At 46.3% G+C, this 16005-nt stretch overlaps 1 protein-coding gene across 2 annotated transcripts in view; it reads left to right on the forward strand.

Annotated features, from left to right (window-relative positions):
* The window catches only part of WWC2 (WW and C2 domain containing 2), a 169208-nt gene extending 155585 nt beyond the window's left edge, over window positions 1-13623 (forward strand). For both annotated transcript variants that reach the window (XM_060278728.1, XM_060278729.1), the window contains exons 20-23: window positions 3862-3954; window positions 5271-5513; window positions 7407-7534; window positions 10459-13623. In XM_060278728.1, the coding sequence (XP_060134711.1) occupies window positions 3862-3954; window positions 5271-5513; window positions 7407-7534; window positions 10459-10525 (531 nt within the window). In that variant the 3' untranslated portion in view covers window positions 10526-13623. The remainder of the gene's footprint in view (window positions 1-3861; window positions 3955-5270; window positions 5514-7406; window positions 7535-10458) is intronic.
* The last annotated feature ends 2382 nt before the right edge of the window (window positions 13624-16005 follow it).

The following is a 16005-nucleotide window of genomic DNA, read 5'->3' on the forward strand; positions in this document are numbered from 1 at the left end:
TCCATGGAGCTCCTTTAGTTCCGAAGCAACAGTTTATACATTATCATAGTAGTGCTTTCAAACAAACTGCTCATGTGAAAACTGAGATGGTAGAGTTACATGAGAGACTTGCAAACAATCAGTGACTGAATGTATGAATATTCAGTTTGGCTTCCATTATTCTGAAAATCGCTCCTTATCCTCCCTTCCAGTTGCTGAGGGTTGAACAATTTCTGTCTGATTCTGAAATGCTAAATATCTAAAAACTGGATGCTAAACAAAGCCTTGTTCTTCACACTTCTTATAATATCATCTTTTTAGCTGTTCTTTAAATCTTTCCTAAATTGAACTGGATCTTCATTTGGTGTGTGGAGGAAAGCTATTGTAATGTATAAATCAAGACCCCTACATTTGAGGTGCTAGTAACTTTCTATCATGGATACAACAATTTCAAAATGGCAGCCATCTTTGTGCTGCAGCATTGTATGGTTGAATTGTGGCTAATTTTTTGTTCAAGCTGTCCCTCCCTATGTCTGCGATGACTAACTGGTCTGGCTTTTCTCGAATAAAACTCTGAAGTCTTGAGCCCCCTCAGTCTCAAATCCAAAGGAGGGACTAGGAGGAAGGTGGCAAATGTGGTTAAAGTAGCTACCAGCATAGCTACTTTACCTAAGAAGTGGGCGCAAACACTTTCACACACAAAATGGTGAATCCTTGAGACAACCCAACTGGAGGCCCAACGTAGATGAACAAGAGGTAGCAAAAGGCCTGTAAAACTCTACATTGCCTTGCCAGAAAGGGACACTTGGCATATATATGCTGATAAAACTCTTGATCTATCTTGGTTGCCTTTACACAATCCCACTAGTAATCTCATATTAGCCTTTACACACACACACACACACACACACACACACACACACACACACACACGTGTGTGTGTGTGTGTGTGTGTGTGTCCGTGTGTGTGTGTCCGTGTGTGTGTGTCCGTGTGTGTGTCCCAATCTTATGCCCTCCTTTAGAGGTTTTGCCCAGATTGGACATATATCTAGCACTTTGGGAACTAGGGCAAAAGTCTCTACTAAAAGAGTTTATTTTACCAAACTGGGAAATGCGGTTGATCTACCATGATTAATTCTTAACAAACCTATGTTGGCTGCTGCTAATCACACCATTTACCATTAGATAATTGCAGGCTGTTTTAATATACTTTTTATTATCCATCTTTCTTTAAAAGTAATAATTCTGCAAATTGTATAATGGGAAACTGAGCTTCTGATTCTGTTTGTACCTCTCCAAATGACATTTAAGCACTAATGTATGGCATTATCATCCATGATCGCTTAGCAGCGTACTTCCTAGAGTAGGAAAACTAATGTCTCTTTGGGGAGAGAGAAACCTAGATCACAAAGCTATTTTTCAAATGCTAGCTACATCAGCATATTTTAAGACTCAGAACTTGTTAATTATTGAAAATTCTGTGGTATAATTCTTGTAAATAATGTTGTTTAATATGCCTTCTAGAAGAACTGAAATGTATATCTTACATGTAGTTTCTTTTCATTTAAAGTTTAATATGACATTTTTGTCTTGGAATGCAACCCGTTCAGGATATACAGCAAGAAAAATGAGATTATTTGAAGGGGGTGGGGGTTAAAGGTGAGACAATCCGCAATTAGTTAACAAAAGTGGAGTTACAGTTCAAAGACATCCAGAAAGTTGTTTGTTGCTCTTGCACTGTGATATCATTCTACGTGGTGTTTCATGGAATAGCATCGGAAACAAAGACAGGATCCTTCTCAGAAGGACCTTTCAATATAAGACAGAAATGTGGAGAAGCAAACAATTCTACGTTTCGAATTGGTTGTAATCTTAGGTCTGAAGAAAATACTCACTGCAGTCAGCTGTAATAATACTAAATCATGGTTTAGCATTCTATTAAATGCAAGCAGCTTTGAGTCTTGGGCTTACATATACTCCCTTTCCCCTCCTTTGGGAGAGATGGATATTGGAAGCTCCCATTCCTTGTTTGCAGGAAACCACAGTTGGCTGTTTTGTCCAAACCCAGCAAATCCCAGCCTTTGGATTGCTACTAAATTAGGAGCAGAAACATTCAGTTACTGTTCCCAAGGGCATGCGGAAGGAGTGTTTGAGCCTATAATGCTACACCAGTGTTCTGCATAATCAGTAGTTGATCAAGCAATGGTCCCAGTTTGGTGCAGAGGGAAAAGTCCAACATTTTGTGTGGCTATGTAAGCTTTAAAAAAAAAAATCTGTTTTCAGTACATAGCTTCTTAATCCATTGTGAACTTTCCTGCTTAGAGCTCTACTGCAATCTGTAGAACCTTAAAAACACAGTAAATGAAGCTTCCTCACGTTAACCAATACCGTGTTTCCCCTTTTTTAAGACGTAATCATAAAGTAAGCCATGGCAGGATTTTTAAACATTTGCGAAATGTAAGACATACCCCGAAAATAAGGCATACCTCCATGCCGTGTGGAGCGAGACCGCCGAGCGCCCCAGCCAGCCAGCGGGATTCAGAACGTCGGCTGCGGCAGCAGCAGCAGGAGGAGGCCTGACGGCTCGGTGCCTGGAGCCAGAACCGGCGGCTGCAGCATGGAGCGTGCCCAGCTCTCCGCAGCACCAAACGGTTGGAGCGCCCTGCTGGGCTGGGCGAGCACCCCAGCCAGCGGCCTCTGCCTGGCCCCGCCGAGACCTGCCACCCCGCCACCCAGAACCGGCAGCTGCAGCGTGGAGCGCACCAAGCGCTCCGGAGCACCGAGCGCTTGGAGCGCTCTGTCGGGCCGGGCGGAGTGCCTGAGCCAGCAGCCTCCGCCTGGCCCCGCCGAGGAGACCTGCCTCCCCGCCACCCAGAACTGGCAGCTGCAACGTGGAGCGCACCGAGCGCTCCGGAGCACCGAGCGCTTGGAGCGCTCTGTCGGGCCAGGCGGAGCGCCTGAGCCAGCAGCCTTTGCCTGGCCCCGCCGAGGAGACCTGCCTCCCCGCTGCCCAGAACCGGCGGCTGCAACGCCGAGCGCTTGGAACGCTGAGCACTTGGAGCGCCGGCCGGGCAGAGCACCTAAGCCAGCGGCCTCCGCCTGGCCCGGCCAAGGAGGCCTGCCTCCCCGCCGCCCGAAACTGGCGGCTGCAGCATGGAGCACGCCGAGCGCTCCGCAACGCCAAGTGCTTGGAGCGCCTTGCCGGGCCGGGCGGAGTGCCTGAGCCTGTGGCCTCCGGATCGGCAGAAATCAGGGGACTGGGTGGGAGGGCGACTGCAGCATCCGGAGGGCTGGGGGGTTGCTCTGGGACTTCTCTCCCTCCCTCCTTCTCCGTCTCTTTCCCCTCTCATCGGACACTCATGTTCTTCATCTGCATTGGGGTAACTTGATGGTAGAATTTGGGCTAGATGACAGGTAATTTAAAAAAAAAGACACCCCACCGAAAATAAGACACCCTGTGTTTTTTTTGGGGGGGGGAGTTATAAGACGGTGTCTTAAAAAGGGGGAAACACGGTATAAGGAGTTTCTTGGTGATCCACTGACCAAGCAAAGTTTCCTTTGAAACTTTCAGATGATTTTCTGCCTTAGACGCTCAAGTTTTGAAACTTGAGGGCAGCAGAGCAGTTGGTGATGGCTTCTATGTAAACATTGTTTAATGTAATGGAATCATGACACTTTTCCGGGTTAATGAATTATTGATAATCAAACAGTGGCTTTTTAGCAATTCTGCATTTATTACTAATAAGACTAATGGTGAGAGTGTAGGCACCTCCATTAGTACATGCAGTAGTTACTCTTGGCAATTTTAACACTAGGAGCTGTTCCATTTCAAACCCAATCTCTTTATGTTATAACTCTCTTGTCTGTTCCTTGTTTTGACAGTTGAATCGAAGTGATAGCGACAGCTCAACCTTGGCCAAAAAATCCCTTTTTGTGAGAAATGCCACTGAACGGCGGAGCTTGAGAGTTAAAAGGGTATGTGGTGTCTGACCATTTGCTGCTAACTTTTCCATTTCATTGCAAACACTTTGCTAAATTAAAGAGTTTCTTCCACAAACTGAAGTTGCTTGCTGTGGTTTATTCTCATTCCAGGAAGCTCTGGCTTCTCATTCATATTTGAATGAAGCCCAAAGGAAGTTGTGGCTCTGATCTCTCCTTTTTTTAGCCCAGTTGTGCTTTAGTTGTGCCCAGATTGGGGAAACAGTGAATTGAGCTAGAGAACAACCTGAGTCAGAAAATCATGGCTGCTGCCAACAAGCTTACAAGTGGTTGAGAAGAGGGCACCATTTGCTGTGGGGTAGTGCCTGGGGGAGTGGGGACTAAATTCCTATTTAATTATTTCTGGGTCAGCCACTTTTTGCCTACAACTTACCCTCCACCTTAGTATTGTACCACTATGAGTAAAACTCCAGGCAATTGCATTTCAGTGCCTAGTAGAGTCAGTCGGCATTTTGGATTTGCCACCAGTGTTCTGCTCACTGATTTGCACTTGGTGGGGAGATGGCCACTGCCACAAAAACAAATTCCAGGGATGTGCTTCTTGGTGTAGTACAATTTAAAAAGGGGGGGGGGGGAGTTGAGCAAGGCAGTTGTTGGGGGTCTCATGAAATGGCACTTTGTCACAGACCTCCTCAACCTGCCCCTTTCCCTGCACCTACTGCTTTTCCCTTCAAGGTGATAAATATCGTCTGGGAATCCCAGATGGAGGTGGAGGCTGCAGGTACAGTAGTGGATGAGAAAGGAGTTAAGGGCCTTCCCTGTTGTGAAATTTGTTCCTAACATGGAATGGTCTTTGCCTGGAATCAGAGTTGGAAGGGACCCTGCGGATCATCTAGTCCAACCCCCTGAAATGCAGGAATATACAGCTGTCCCATATCAGGACCAAACCTGCATCCTTGGCATTATCAGCACCATACTCTAATTAACTGAGGAAAAACTTCTTAATTTTCAGGACAACTGAAGGATAATGGCACTGTAGCATTTAGTCTGACCACAGCTTTGTGTGCATTAATCTGTACACAAAGTACATACATATATTATTTATATAACTTTGTTATTTTTAATGAAATGTAAACTAAAAACGACTTACAACATATTATAAAAATTAAAACCAATATAAAGCTAAAGCAAAGTAAAAACTGAAAACACTGATATATAGGAAAAAGCTGTCTAATACAAAAATATAAATAAACTTGGCATGCTTTATGTAGGTATGCTGACATCATCTTGTGAAGTTTTCATTCCTGGTTTTAAATTCATTCTTATGTTTTTGGAATTCCTGAAAACTGTAGCCTGCCTGCCAGCCTAACATGCGAAGAGCGACGCAAGAGTGCCCTGTTCGCACCTCTCTGGATTTGGAGCTGGACCTCCAGGCTTCTCGCACACGGCAGAGTCGCCTGAATTATGAACTGCAGATGTTGCGTGACCTGAAGCAGAAGCTCGAGGAGATGAAAGCAAGAGGAGAGACAGAGCTTCCTCCACGGGTGTTGGAGGATGAAAGGTTCCAGAAGCTATTGAAACAAGCTGAAAAACAGGTAGAGACATCAAATTGCACATCTCTAAATGAAAGAGAAGCATGCACATGAAGTGCTTTTTTCTAAAAAAATGTTTAGGGGTACTCTCATTTTGGCTGCTCCCCCAACCCCCGGATGAGGGACTTGAGGCGGAGGTGGCACTGAGAAGACAGGAAGGCCCCCAGTGACAATGGTGGCGGGGTCGGCTTGAGCGAGGAGGGGCGAGCGCTTGCCAGCTGGCTCTAGCCCGGCAAGAGGAGGAGGAGGAGCGCCGTTGCCTCCACTGCGGCTGCCCCAGACTCCCCTCCCCAGGCACCGGCAGGGAGATCTACGAAGCTCCAGTCTGCACTGCTACTGCGGAGACAGCTGGCATGTCAATCTGTCTGTCAATGGTCGGGGCAACACAAAATATTTAGGGGTACGCGTCCCCCTAGAAAAAAAGCACTGGATATAGCCAATGGTGTTGCTATGCTGATGGTAAGGCTTCCTCAACGGAATGGGAAGGGAAGCAATTCCCAGCAATTGCCCTGCGCCCCCTGTGCCTCTCCCTTAAATCTGCAAGTGGAAGTTGCTAATGGAAGAGAAACACTGGATGCAGTCCAATGGGCTTAAGCATACCCAATTCTGTTAGATGTGGGCTATTATCTCCCATACATAAGAAAAATGTTCCAGTTGGTATTTTGTCCCCTCACCCCCCACCCTTATTTTAAATATAGTGGTACCTCGGAAGTCGAACAGAATCCGTTCTGGAAGTCCATTCGACTTCCAAAATGTTCAGAATCCAAGGCATGGCTTCCAATTGGCTGCAGGAAGCTCCTGCAGCCAATCGGAAGCCACGTTGGACGTTTGGGTCCCAAAGAACGTTCGCAAACCGGAACACTCATTTCTGGGTTTGTGGCGTTCGGGAGCCAAAACGTTCACAAACCAAGGTGCGACTGTATTAAAGTTCTAGAGTTGATTTCCCCCCCCCTTAATACTAACTGAGTGCATTTTTTATAAGAACTAGAAATGAGAACCTATTCCGAAGTCTATAAAATTCCTTTCTTACTGTTCAAGTCTATGTAATTCTATAGATCTTCAAAAGCTTGCTTGGATCATCCTCTGCAGTTTTGCAGCGTTTACTCCAGAAGGCAAAGCTGTGCTTACTATAGAAATTCGGTGTCCATTAAAATGCAAAAGTCAATAGGCACTTTAGGGCTTTTAGTGTACTAAAGTAAAAAGTTGAGACAGGCAGTAAGATACCAAATACTTTATTAACACAGCAGGGGGGCATTTAATAAAACTAATCAACATCACAGGAAGTAAATAAATGAAAGATGGTTTGGGGTGTTTGAGATATTAGACACTCTTAATTGCCAGAAGGGTTTTCAAAACACTTGGCTGAAGAACATTGCCTGATTATAAAATCCAGACCATACCTGCTTCTTAGTTCATCCTAAGGACTGATTTTAAATGAGATACTGGGTGTGCAAAAACAGGCTTTGCGTGGCTTGGCATCTCATTTAAAAAGCTTTCCATCCATCTGCCAGCCTTTGCAACAGAGAGCTTGCATGCCAATAGAGCTGCCTTCTGGGCCATGAGCTTCAGATGCACCAGCACATGGACTAAAAGCCCTTTAAAGGACATGCCAGGAAGTGTGGAGTCCTTTTCATGCATCTTGTTGAAAAATTGGCCCCAAGTCATTTTAGCTGCGGTGCCAATATGTCTTATTTTGTTAAATGAACAATGCACAACTTCCAGCTGCAGTATGCACACCTCTCCTCTGCTTGCAAGTCCGCCCTATGTCCCATGAGCATGTTGTGTTGAAGACATTTTGTGAGGTGCGCTCGCTCTCTCTCTCTCGCCCTCTGGCTTCTTGAATCCTGTCATATTGTCATTTGGTAACTGTTAGCTGTAATTTTGTTCCCTCACCAGGCTGAACAATCAAAGGAGGAAAAGAAACAGGGTTTAAGTGCTGAAAAATTGATGAGGAAAGCGTCGAAGGATGTGTGCCGGTTGCGAGAGCAAAGCCAGAAGGTGCCGCTGCAGGTGCAGTCATTCAGGTAAAGAGACCCCTGATTCCTTGGAGCTGTAGAAAAATCTGTGACAGTTGGCCTTCCCATCTTATGTATGCACCTTTCTAGAATTAGTTGATGCCGTGGGATTAACTATTCAATAAATGCAATTCGGAGTACTGCATGTTCTTAAAATAAGATGTCTTCAGGGCATGCTTTGTGATGTGGTTTCTGAGCATTGGGAAGAAGGTGCAGTGTTTGGAAGTGGAATCTGCAGCTCCGAGTGCTGGAGCTAAAGGCATTAATGGTTTCAGCAGTAAATCCTCACCCCAGTTTCATCCATTTACGAGCCAAATGACTTCAAATAATCCAGAGGAAACAGCCAACCAAACAGACATAGCCAACCAAATAGACATAGCTCTGTGATTCCCCTTGGCAGAATGCAAGTAGAGGTGTAGTAGAACTGATTTTATTTTCCCCAACTCCAGCAAGAAAACAGATGTTTTTATGTCCAGAGAGCATGGTTGCTGTTTTTCTGCTGGCTGTAAAGTTCCTTCAGCTCATGTAACCTGCAGCAGATAGGACTCTTGGTTTGTAGCAAGAGACTCAGGTGGTCAATATGCATACCAAATGCAAGGGGGACGACAGGTAGGCAGACACAGACATTCAGCTGGCTAAAGAGAGATTTGTCCTGAGAACAAAACCTGTGGATTGACAGCCTGAATACTGTACTTTCCCGTCTATTAGATGCCCCTATGTACCATATAAGACACCCCTCCCTAATTTGGGGGGGACTCAATGGCGTGCTATGGTCCATGGGGTCACGAACAGTCGGACATGACTAAACGACTAAACAACAACAGCAACAATTTTAAGAAAATGAGGGGAGATGGCCCAAAGTTGTTGAGCCTCCCCCCCCATACAGCTCCACGCAGGAAACACTCCCTAGATCAGGCATCCCCAAACTTCGACCCTCCAGATGTTTTGGACTACAATTCCCATCCTTCCCAACCACTGGTCCTGTTAGCTAGGGATCATGGGAGTTGTAGGCCAAAACATCTGGAGGGCCGCAGTTTGGGGATCCCTGCCCTAGATACAGTAGTTTCCCGTGCTCAGGTAGGGAGTGTTTCCCTCGCGCAGCAGCATCAAGGGAAGTTGCGCTCCAGCCAGCCAGCCGGTTCGCCAGAGGGCACCTTTCCCCATGCCGCTGTGCGCAGGAAATGATCCAGGTAGTGCTCCCCGCTTGCTGCGGCATCTCCCCCCCCCCCATGCCACTATCCGTGTATTGGACGATGCCAGTTTTTTTGACATGTGATTTACGGTAAATGCAGCAATGCAGAGTTAGATACCAGACAACCTTCCTTAGTAAGGCATGTGGCCCCAGACGAAGAGATACAGTGGAGAAAGCAGGCAGGAATACCATGGGGCCCTTGATGGAGGGAGGGAAGTCAAAGATTTACCCAGGTAGCCTTATTCAACAGTAGCTAAGGGAGCCATTGCAAAAGGTCGAGAGAGGGCTGGGGCCTCTGTGATTTGAGCCCTGCTCCAGCAGTACAGTGGAATCTCTACTCATGACCACAATCCGTTTCGGAGGCCCATCCAGAAGTCGAAACGGGTCACTGGGAGAGGCGCCGTTGTGCACAGGCGCAGGCGGCAATTGCCCGTTTCTGTGCAGGTGCGAACGGCGCAAACCCGCCGGTTACTTCCAGGTTTGCTGCGGACGTTGGGTGAAATGGACGCAAGCGGAGGCAGACGTAAGGAGAGGTTTGACTGTACAGTTTAATTAATATTTTTTTTAAAAAAATAAAAAATTATACCCCCCCCCACCCCCCATCTGGCTGGGTTGCCCCAGCCACCTTGGGCAGCTTCCATCACATACAAAAACATAATAAAAATCAAACATTAATAATAACAATCTGATCCAATATAAAAAGTCACAGGAACTTTAAAATAGACAAACTTATATCAAATATAGCAATATTCAGTAATCCATTTTAATCTAATAGTACACGGTAAAATAATCAGCAAATAATTAAACAGTTTACACTTATCATTTACAATAAGGAATTACTAATTACTAATTGTCACAGATGGGGTGTTGGCTACTCCCGAGTAAGCACTCCACACATCCTCTGGATTTTCATAGTTTTATTGTGCATGCTATATACAGTGGTGAGATGTCTCAAATCATGTCTGCTCTGCATGGGGCAGAAGCCCACAATGGCGTCTCGTGGGCTCTGACCCCCCTTTTAAGACTCCAAACGCCCCTCCTCCTTGCTCTATGGGTCCTCCGTGGTCCCAAAACAGGCTCCTGAGGTGCCCTTCTACTTACTCCCTCCTTTCCAGCCCCTGCTGAAGCTAGCTCCTCCCCTGCTTCCCTGCTACCAACCTGGAGCTGAGCCACCAGGACTCTGCAGAGCCCTGGACCCGTCTTAACCCTTCCTGTTCCTGATTTGAACTCCCAGACTTGCTGCTGCTCTCCCATCTGATGGAAGTAAGCAGAGTGGGCTGCTCTCTGCAAGCCCTCTCTCTTACACTAATCAATAAAAATAATGGCAAGTTTCAATGCATAACATACCACCAAACAAACAAAACCATGTAAAAGGATCTAATTGAGAAAGAAGGACACACAACTTATAAAATTACTTTTAAAAAGATCCCTGACCTCTTCCCAGCTGCTTCTGCTGTTCTCAAAGTCATGGTCTGGGAAAGGCTCCCAGGGCTGGAGGCTGAGGCAAGGCAGGTGGAACAGGCATATGTTGGCTTGATGACCAACAGAAAGTCTCTCTGCCCTCACAGACGTCAAGTAATCATTTTATTCCAAAGGATTGAATTATGCAGAGATTTGCTTGGGTGGGTGGAAAATTGTTACTCGGTTCTTGCATTGCTTTTCCTTTGCATGTTCACTGTGATTTTCTTTTTCCCCATTTTTTAACCACTTAAAATGTATTCCCTCTTCCTTCTTTTTTAAGGGAGAAGATTGCATACTTCACAAGAGCAAAGATCAGCATACCATCTCTGCCAGCTGATGATGTCTAACTATGAAGCTTTTCCCCACAACCTGTTTTTCTACTCGTCCATCTTTTTTATTTTAAGATGACAGTTTTTTGTAGTATAGTCCCATGATTATAAAGCCTACTGTTTTACATCCAAGCCTAGATACTGTTTGTAAAAAAAAAAATACAGTACATTATGTGGTGGTATATATTATGTGCTGGTAGATTTTATATATGCATATACATATACATATAAATATATATCTATATAAAGGCAAGAGAAAGCCTCCTCTCTCTTCCCCTGCCTAAATCTTCCACACCAGAAAACCAAAGTAGAATATTTCTGGTACATGATGCTAATTTTGTACAGTTTGTATGTATTACAGATACGCTACTTTTTTGTAAAGATGGATCAAGGAACAAAGGCTGTACCAAGTGTGTATATCCTGTTGAACTGCACTGTGTTGAGAAATATTGTGTTCAACAGGCGGTTTCGTTTCACTGTTTTTTCACAAGAGCAGACTGTGAAGATGGCTGTTAGGCCATGCAATATTTTTGTACAAAGTGTGATTTTTTTTTGTAGCTAGCAGCAAGCACGAGCCCTCTTCCAAAACAGCAAGACTGCCTCATACAAACAGGTGCTGTTTATATTTGTGTCACCCACATTGGAACTTTCAATGTTGAACCCAATTCTTTTCCTTTCTGTCTTTGTATGAAGGAAGTGGCATAGGATACTGAGTTGCAGGAGTATTATTTTGCGAATGTACTGGACTTTGGGCTATATTTGGGTTTTTCCTAATGTTCTCTGCATCTATAACCTGGGAGAAGTAATATGGGGCAAGTCTGTAACCCTGAAATGTGTTTATAGACTGAAACTACCCAAAGGGCAGCTGTTTTCTGAAATGGGACTCAGGTTCACGCACAAAGTATTTAAACCTGAGCTGAAAGATAAACTGAAAGATAAAACTAACCCTTGAATAGAATATCGTTTGTTTAGTATTACAGCCAGTAGCCTGTAGGAAAAGTCAAGTTGATAAAGCCCAAACAGACCCATGCAATTTTCAAAGGAGTGGTTCTTAGGAAATTCATTGCTCTTAAGTACCGTGTGTGTGTGTGTGTGTGTGTGTGTGTGTGTGTGTGTGTGTGTGTTCTAAGGAAACTCGTGATATGAAGCACTTAAAATGATGTGTTTAATTAATGGCACAATAAGCATGATCAAGGTATCTATGGAATTGGAACCTTAACTTGATTAAACAGGAATTTGTATTGATAAAAGGTAAAAGACGATATGAATGTGCTTGTCAGAATTCAAACTGATCTGGTTACTTTTAAAAGAGGCATATGTCTGCAAATGTGTTATGTGTATATTAGCACTACCAGTGATGGGCTCTGAATGTCACCAGGAGGCACATTGCTGATCAAGTCTGAGGTCATCACAATGGGCCTTGGCAAAGCTCTGTCTACCTTCAGCTTGACGGCTGCTCTGATGAGCAGCCCAGAGGAGAGCACTTGAGAGAACTAGCAGCAGTGAGCTACTTTTGCTGAATCAGGACTGAAATCCTATGCACGCTTAGTAGAGTGCAAACTCCACTGAACTCGATGGGACTTTTGTGTAGGCATTTATAGGATCAAACTGTAAGCCTCACAAATATTGCTTACAAAACATGGGCTTTCAGACACCATTTTGCAAGTTGGCTGAACTGTTTGGAAGCATTTTGATGAGCACAAACATGACTGGTTATGTATATGAATCATACATGCACACACTATATATGAAATCCAGCAAGGAAACAAAAGGGCTAGACTATTAGAACACTGACCATTTTGCAGCATTATTATAAATTATGTCATATTTTATTTTTGCCAGAATGTAATTGTCTCATTGAAAGATTAGGGGAACATAACTAAAATATGTTTGCATAACTAAAATATGTTTGTTGCCATCTTTGGAAATCCTGATTTTGGGGGAGGGGGGGACTTGTGCCTTAATTTATTTTTGTAAATCTCCCCAAGTGTTCTCTTATTATGCAGAAGTCTGTGTAATTATTCAGAATCTTAAAATATTACTTCAAACCTGGAGGTAGTCAGTAAACTAACTGTACCCCTTTTTCTTTACCTCTCTTTTTTAGGCCTAATCTAAAGACATTCATGCCATGTATTCTGATGAGGTCAATCTCTAAAAGCTAAAGTTTCAAATTGTTTAATATAGAAATAAAGTTTGACTGTTTCAGCTTCTCGGTTTGACAATATAAATGTTTGTAGAAATTATGTATAGAGCTGTTATCTTGTGATTTATTTATTTTCAGTCCTATTTATGTACTGCTTAATATACAGTAGTTCAGTTCTGGCCATTTAAAATTTACGGGTTAAAAAAAAAAAAGCTACTGTGAGAAATGTATACAGCTTTCTGGTTTCTTAGCAGAGAAGCTGTTCATGCATACACACACAGAGAGAGAGAATTTCAGAGGGAACCAAAAAGGATTCTCTGATAAATCATGAATATTGGCAGAAATAATATTGTTGGTAGTTCTGCAAAATTTGCTCATTTATAAAATGAGAGCAACTGTCACTGCAGTAATACATCTTCTGACTTCGTCAGACTACAGTAATATCAACTCATTTTTAGGAATGAATTTTGAACTGTTCTGGGTTTGTTTGTTTGTGTTTTGAACTCAGTTTATATACAGTAATGAAATAACATTGATGAGACACTGATAAAAAAAATACCAGCCACATTTCATGTTATACAGATACTGCTTTTATTGTAGGATTTACCCTTCATAGGATATAAGAAATATAATAATCTTCATGTTCCCATTATCAGTATGTTAGTACAGTTCTATATATCAAATTTTAAGTATTACAGGTACAAAGCAATATTATTATTTTTTAGCCAACTGAACAAAGTATATAGCAAATCATTTATAGAATGAAAATCAAATTTCAACTTTTTGCCTTCTTGTTACATTTAAATAAAAAAATGCTCAGGACTGAACTAAATATTTAATCAGGTTATATCATGAATGTCTTTCTGTGCTAATGTTGTCTGTAAACGTGCATATGTACATCACCTAGATTAACTTTCATCTCTGCACTTTCCATGTGTTTCAGTGATTTGGAAAATACAGTTTTTTTAACAAAGCTTTTGTGCTCATTTGTGTTCTTTTGTTTTTGTTTTTTTACAAACGCAGCCCAGAAGTTTTGATTTTTGCATACAAAAGACTCCTTGGTGTTTTTCTAAGACTTGGACCATGTAATATTGGTGGTAAAGTGATCGATATTATCAATAACAGTTTGAATTGTATTTTGATACTTATCAGCCTATCCCCATGTAAAATGTATGTGACAGTGTCTGCATGATTCTGTTCTGACAGCCCCAACTAAAAAATGGGATGTTATATCAGAAGACAGTGATCTCACGCTAAAATCCAGAGTCATACTTATGTCCTTTTTCTTAGGATATACCGTGTTTCTCATATTTTAAGGCATCCCCAAAAAATAAGCCATGACAGGATTTCTAAGGGTTGGTGAAAAATAAGACATACCCCGAAAATAAGCCATGTCGTGTAGCCCCGACCGAGCGAGAGGCGAAGGCGCGGGACCCAGCAGGAGCTCCCTGCCTGCTTCCCCGAGCCGTCGCGCATCGGGGGACAGAGCCGAAGATCGGCGGGCGCTCCTTGCTGGGCTTGACAAGCCCGGGAAACAGCGCCCGCCGATCTTCGGACCTGTGCTGTGTGACAGACAGGGGTGGGGGGAAGCGAAGATCGTTCTCCGCTCTCCCCCCACCCCCGCCTGTCACCAAAGATCGGCGGGCGCTGTTTGCTGGGCTTGACAAGCCCGGCAAACAGCGCCCGCCGATCTTCGGACCTGTCCTGTGTGACAGGCGGGGGTGGGGGGGGAAGCGGAGATCGTTCTCCGCTCTCCCCCCACCCCCGCCTGTCACCAAAGATCGGCGGGCGCTCCTTGCTGGGCTTGACAAGCCCGGCAAACAGCGCCCGCCGATCTTCAGACCTGTCCTGTGTGACAGGCGGGGGTGGGGGGGAAGCGGAGATCGTTCTCCGCTCTCCCCCCACCCCCGCCTGTCACCAAAGATCGGCGGGCGCTGTTTGCTGGGCTTGACAAGCCCGGCAACCACGCCCGCCGATCTTCGGCCCTGTGCTGTGTGACAGGCGGGGGTGGGGGAGAAGCGGAGATCGTTCTCCGCTCTCCCCCCATCCCCGCCTGTCACCGAAGATCGGCGGGCGCTCCTTGCTGGGCTTGACAAGCCCGGCAAACCGCGCCCGCCGATCTTCGGACCTGTCCTGTGTGACAGGCGGGGGTGGGGGGGGAAGCGGAGATCGTTCTCCGCTCTCCCCCCACCCCCGCCTGTCACCAAAGATCGGCGGGCGCTGTTTGCTGGGCTTGACAAGCCCGGCAAACAGCGCCCGCCGATCTTCGGCCCTGTGCTGTGTGACAGGCGGGGGTGGGGGAGAAGCGGAGATCGTTCTCCGCTCTCCCCCCATCCCCGCCTGTCACCGAAGATCGGCGGGCGCTCCTAGCTGGGCTTGACAAGCCCGGCAAACAGCGCCCGCCGACCTGTGCTGTGTGACAGGCGGGGGTGGAGGAGAAGCGGAGATCGTTCTCCGCTCTCCCCCCATCCCCGCCTGTCACCGAAGATCGGCGGGCGCTGTTTGCTGGGCTTGACAAGCCCGGCAAACAGCGCCCGCCGACCTGTGCTGTGTGACAGGCGGGGGTGGGGGGGGAAGCGGAGATCGTTCTCCGCTCTCCCCCCACCCCCGCCTGTCACCAAAGATCGGCGGGCGCTGTTTGCTGGGCTTGACAAGCCCGGCAAACAGCGCCCGCCGATCTTCGGCCCTGTGCTGTGTGACAGGCGGGGGTGGGGGAGAAGCGGAGATCGTTCTCCGCTCTCCCCCCATCCCCGCCTGTCACCAAAGATCGGCGGGCGCTGTTTGCTGGGCTTGACAAGCCCGGCAAACAGCGCCCGCCGATCTTCGGACCTGTCCTGTGTGACAGGCGGGGGTGGGGGGGAAGCGGAGATCGTTCTCCGCTCTCCCCCCACCCCCGCCTGTCACCAAAGATCGGCGGGCGCTCCTTGCTGGGCTTGACAAGCCCGGCAAACAGCGCCCGCCGATCTTCGGACCTGTCCTGTGTGACAGGCGGGGGTGGGGGGGGAAGCGGAGATCGTTCTCCGCTCTCCCCCCACCCCCGCCTGTCACCAAAGATCGGCGGGCGCTGTTTGCTGGGCTTGACAAGCCCGGCAAACAGCGCCCGCCGATCTTCGGACCTGTCCTGTGTGACAGGCAGGGGTGGGGGGGAAGCGGAGATCGTTCTCCGCTCTCCCCCCACCCCCGCCTGTCACCAAAGATCGGCGGGCGCTCCTTGCTGGGCTTGACAGGCCCGGCAAACAGCGCCCGCCGATCTTCGGACCTGTCCTGTGTGACAGGCGGGGGGGGGGGAAGCGGAGATCGTGCTCCGCTCTCCCCCCACCCCCGCCTGTCACCAAAGATCGGCGGGCGCTGTTTG

The sequence above is a fragment of the Zootoca vivipara genome, chromosome 9 (genome assembly GCF_963506605.1).
Source record: "Zootoca vivipara chromosome 9, rZooViv1.1, whole genome shotgun sequence".
Classification (NCBI taxonomy): domain Eukaryota; kingdom Metazoa; phylum Chordata; class Lepidosauria; order Squamata; family Lacertidae; genus Zootoca; species Zootoca vivipara.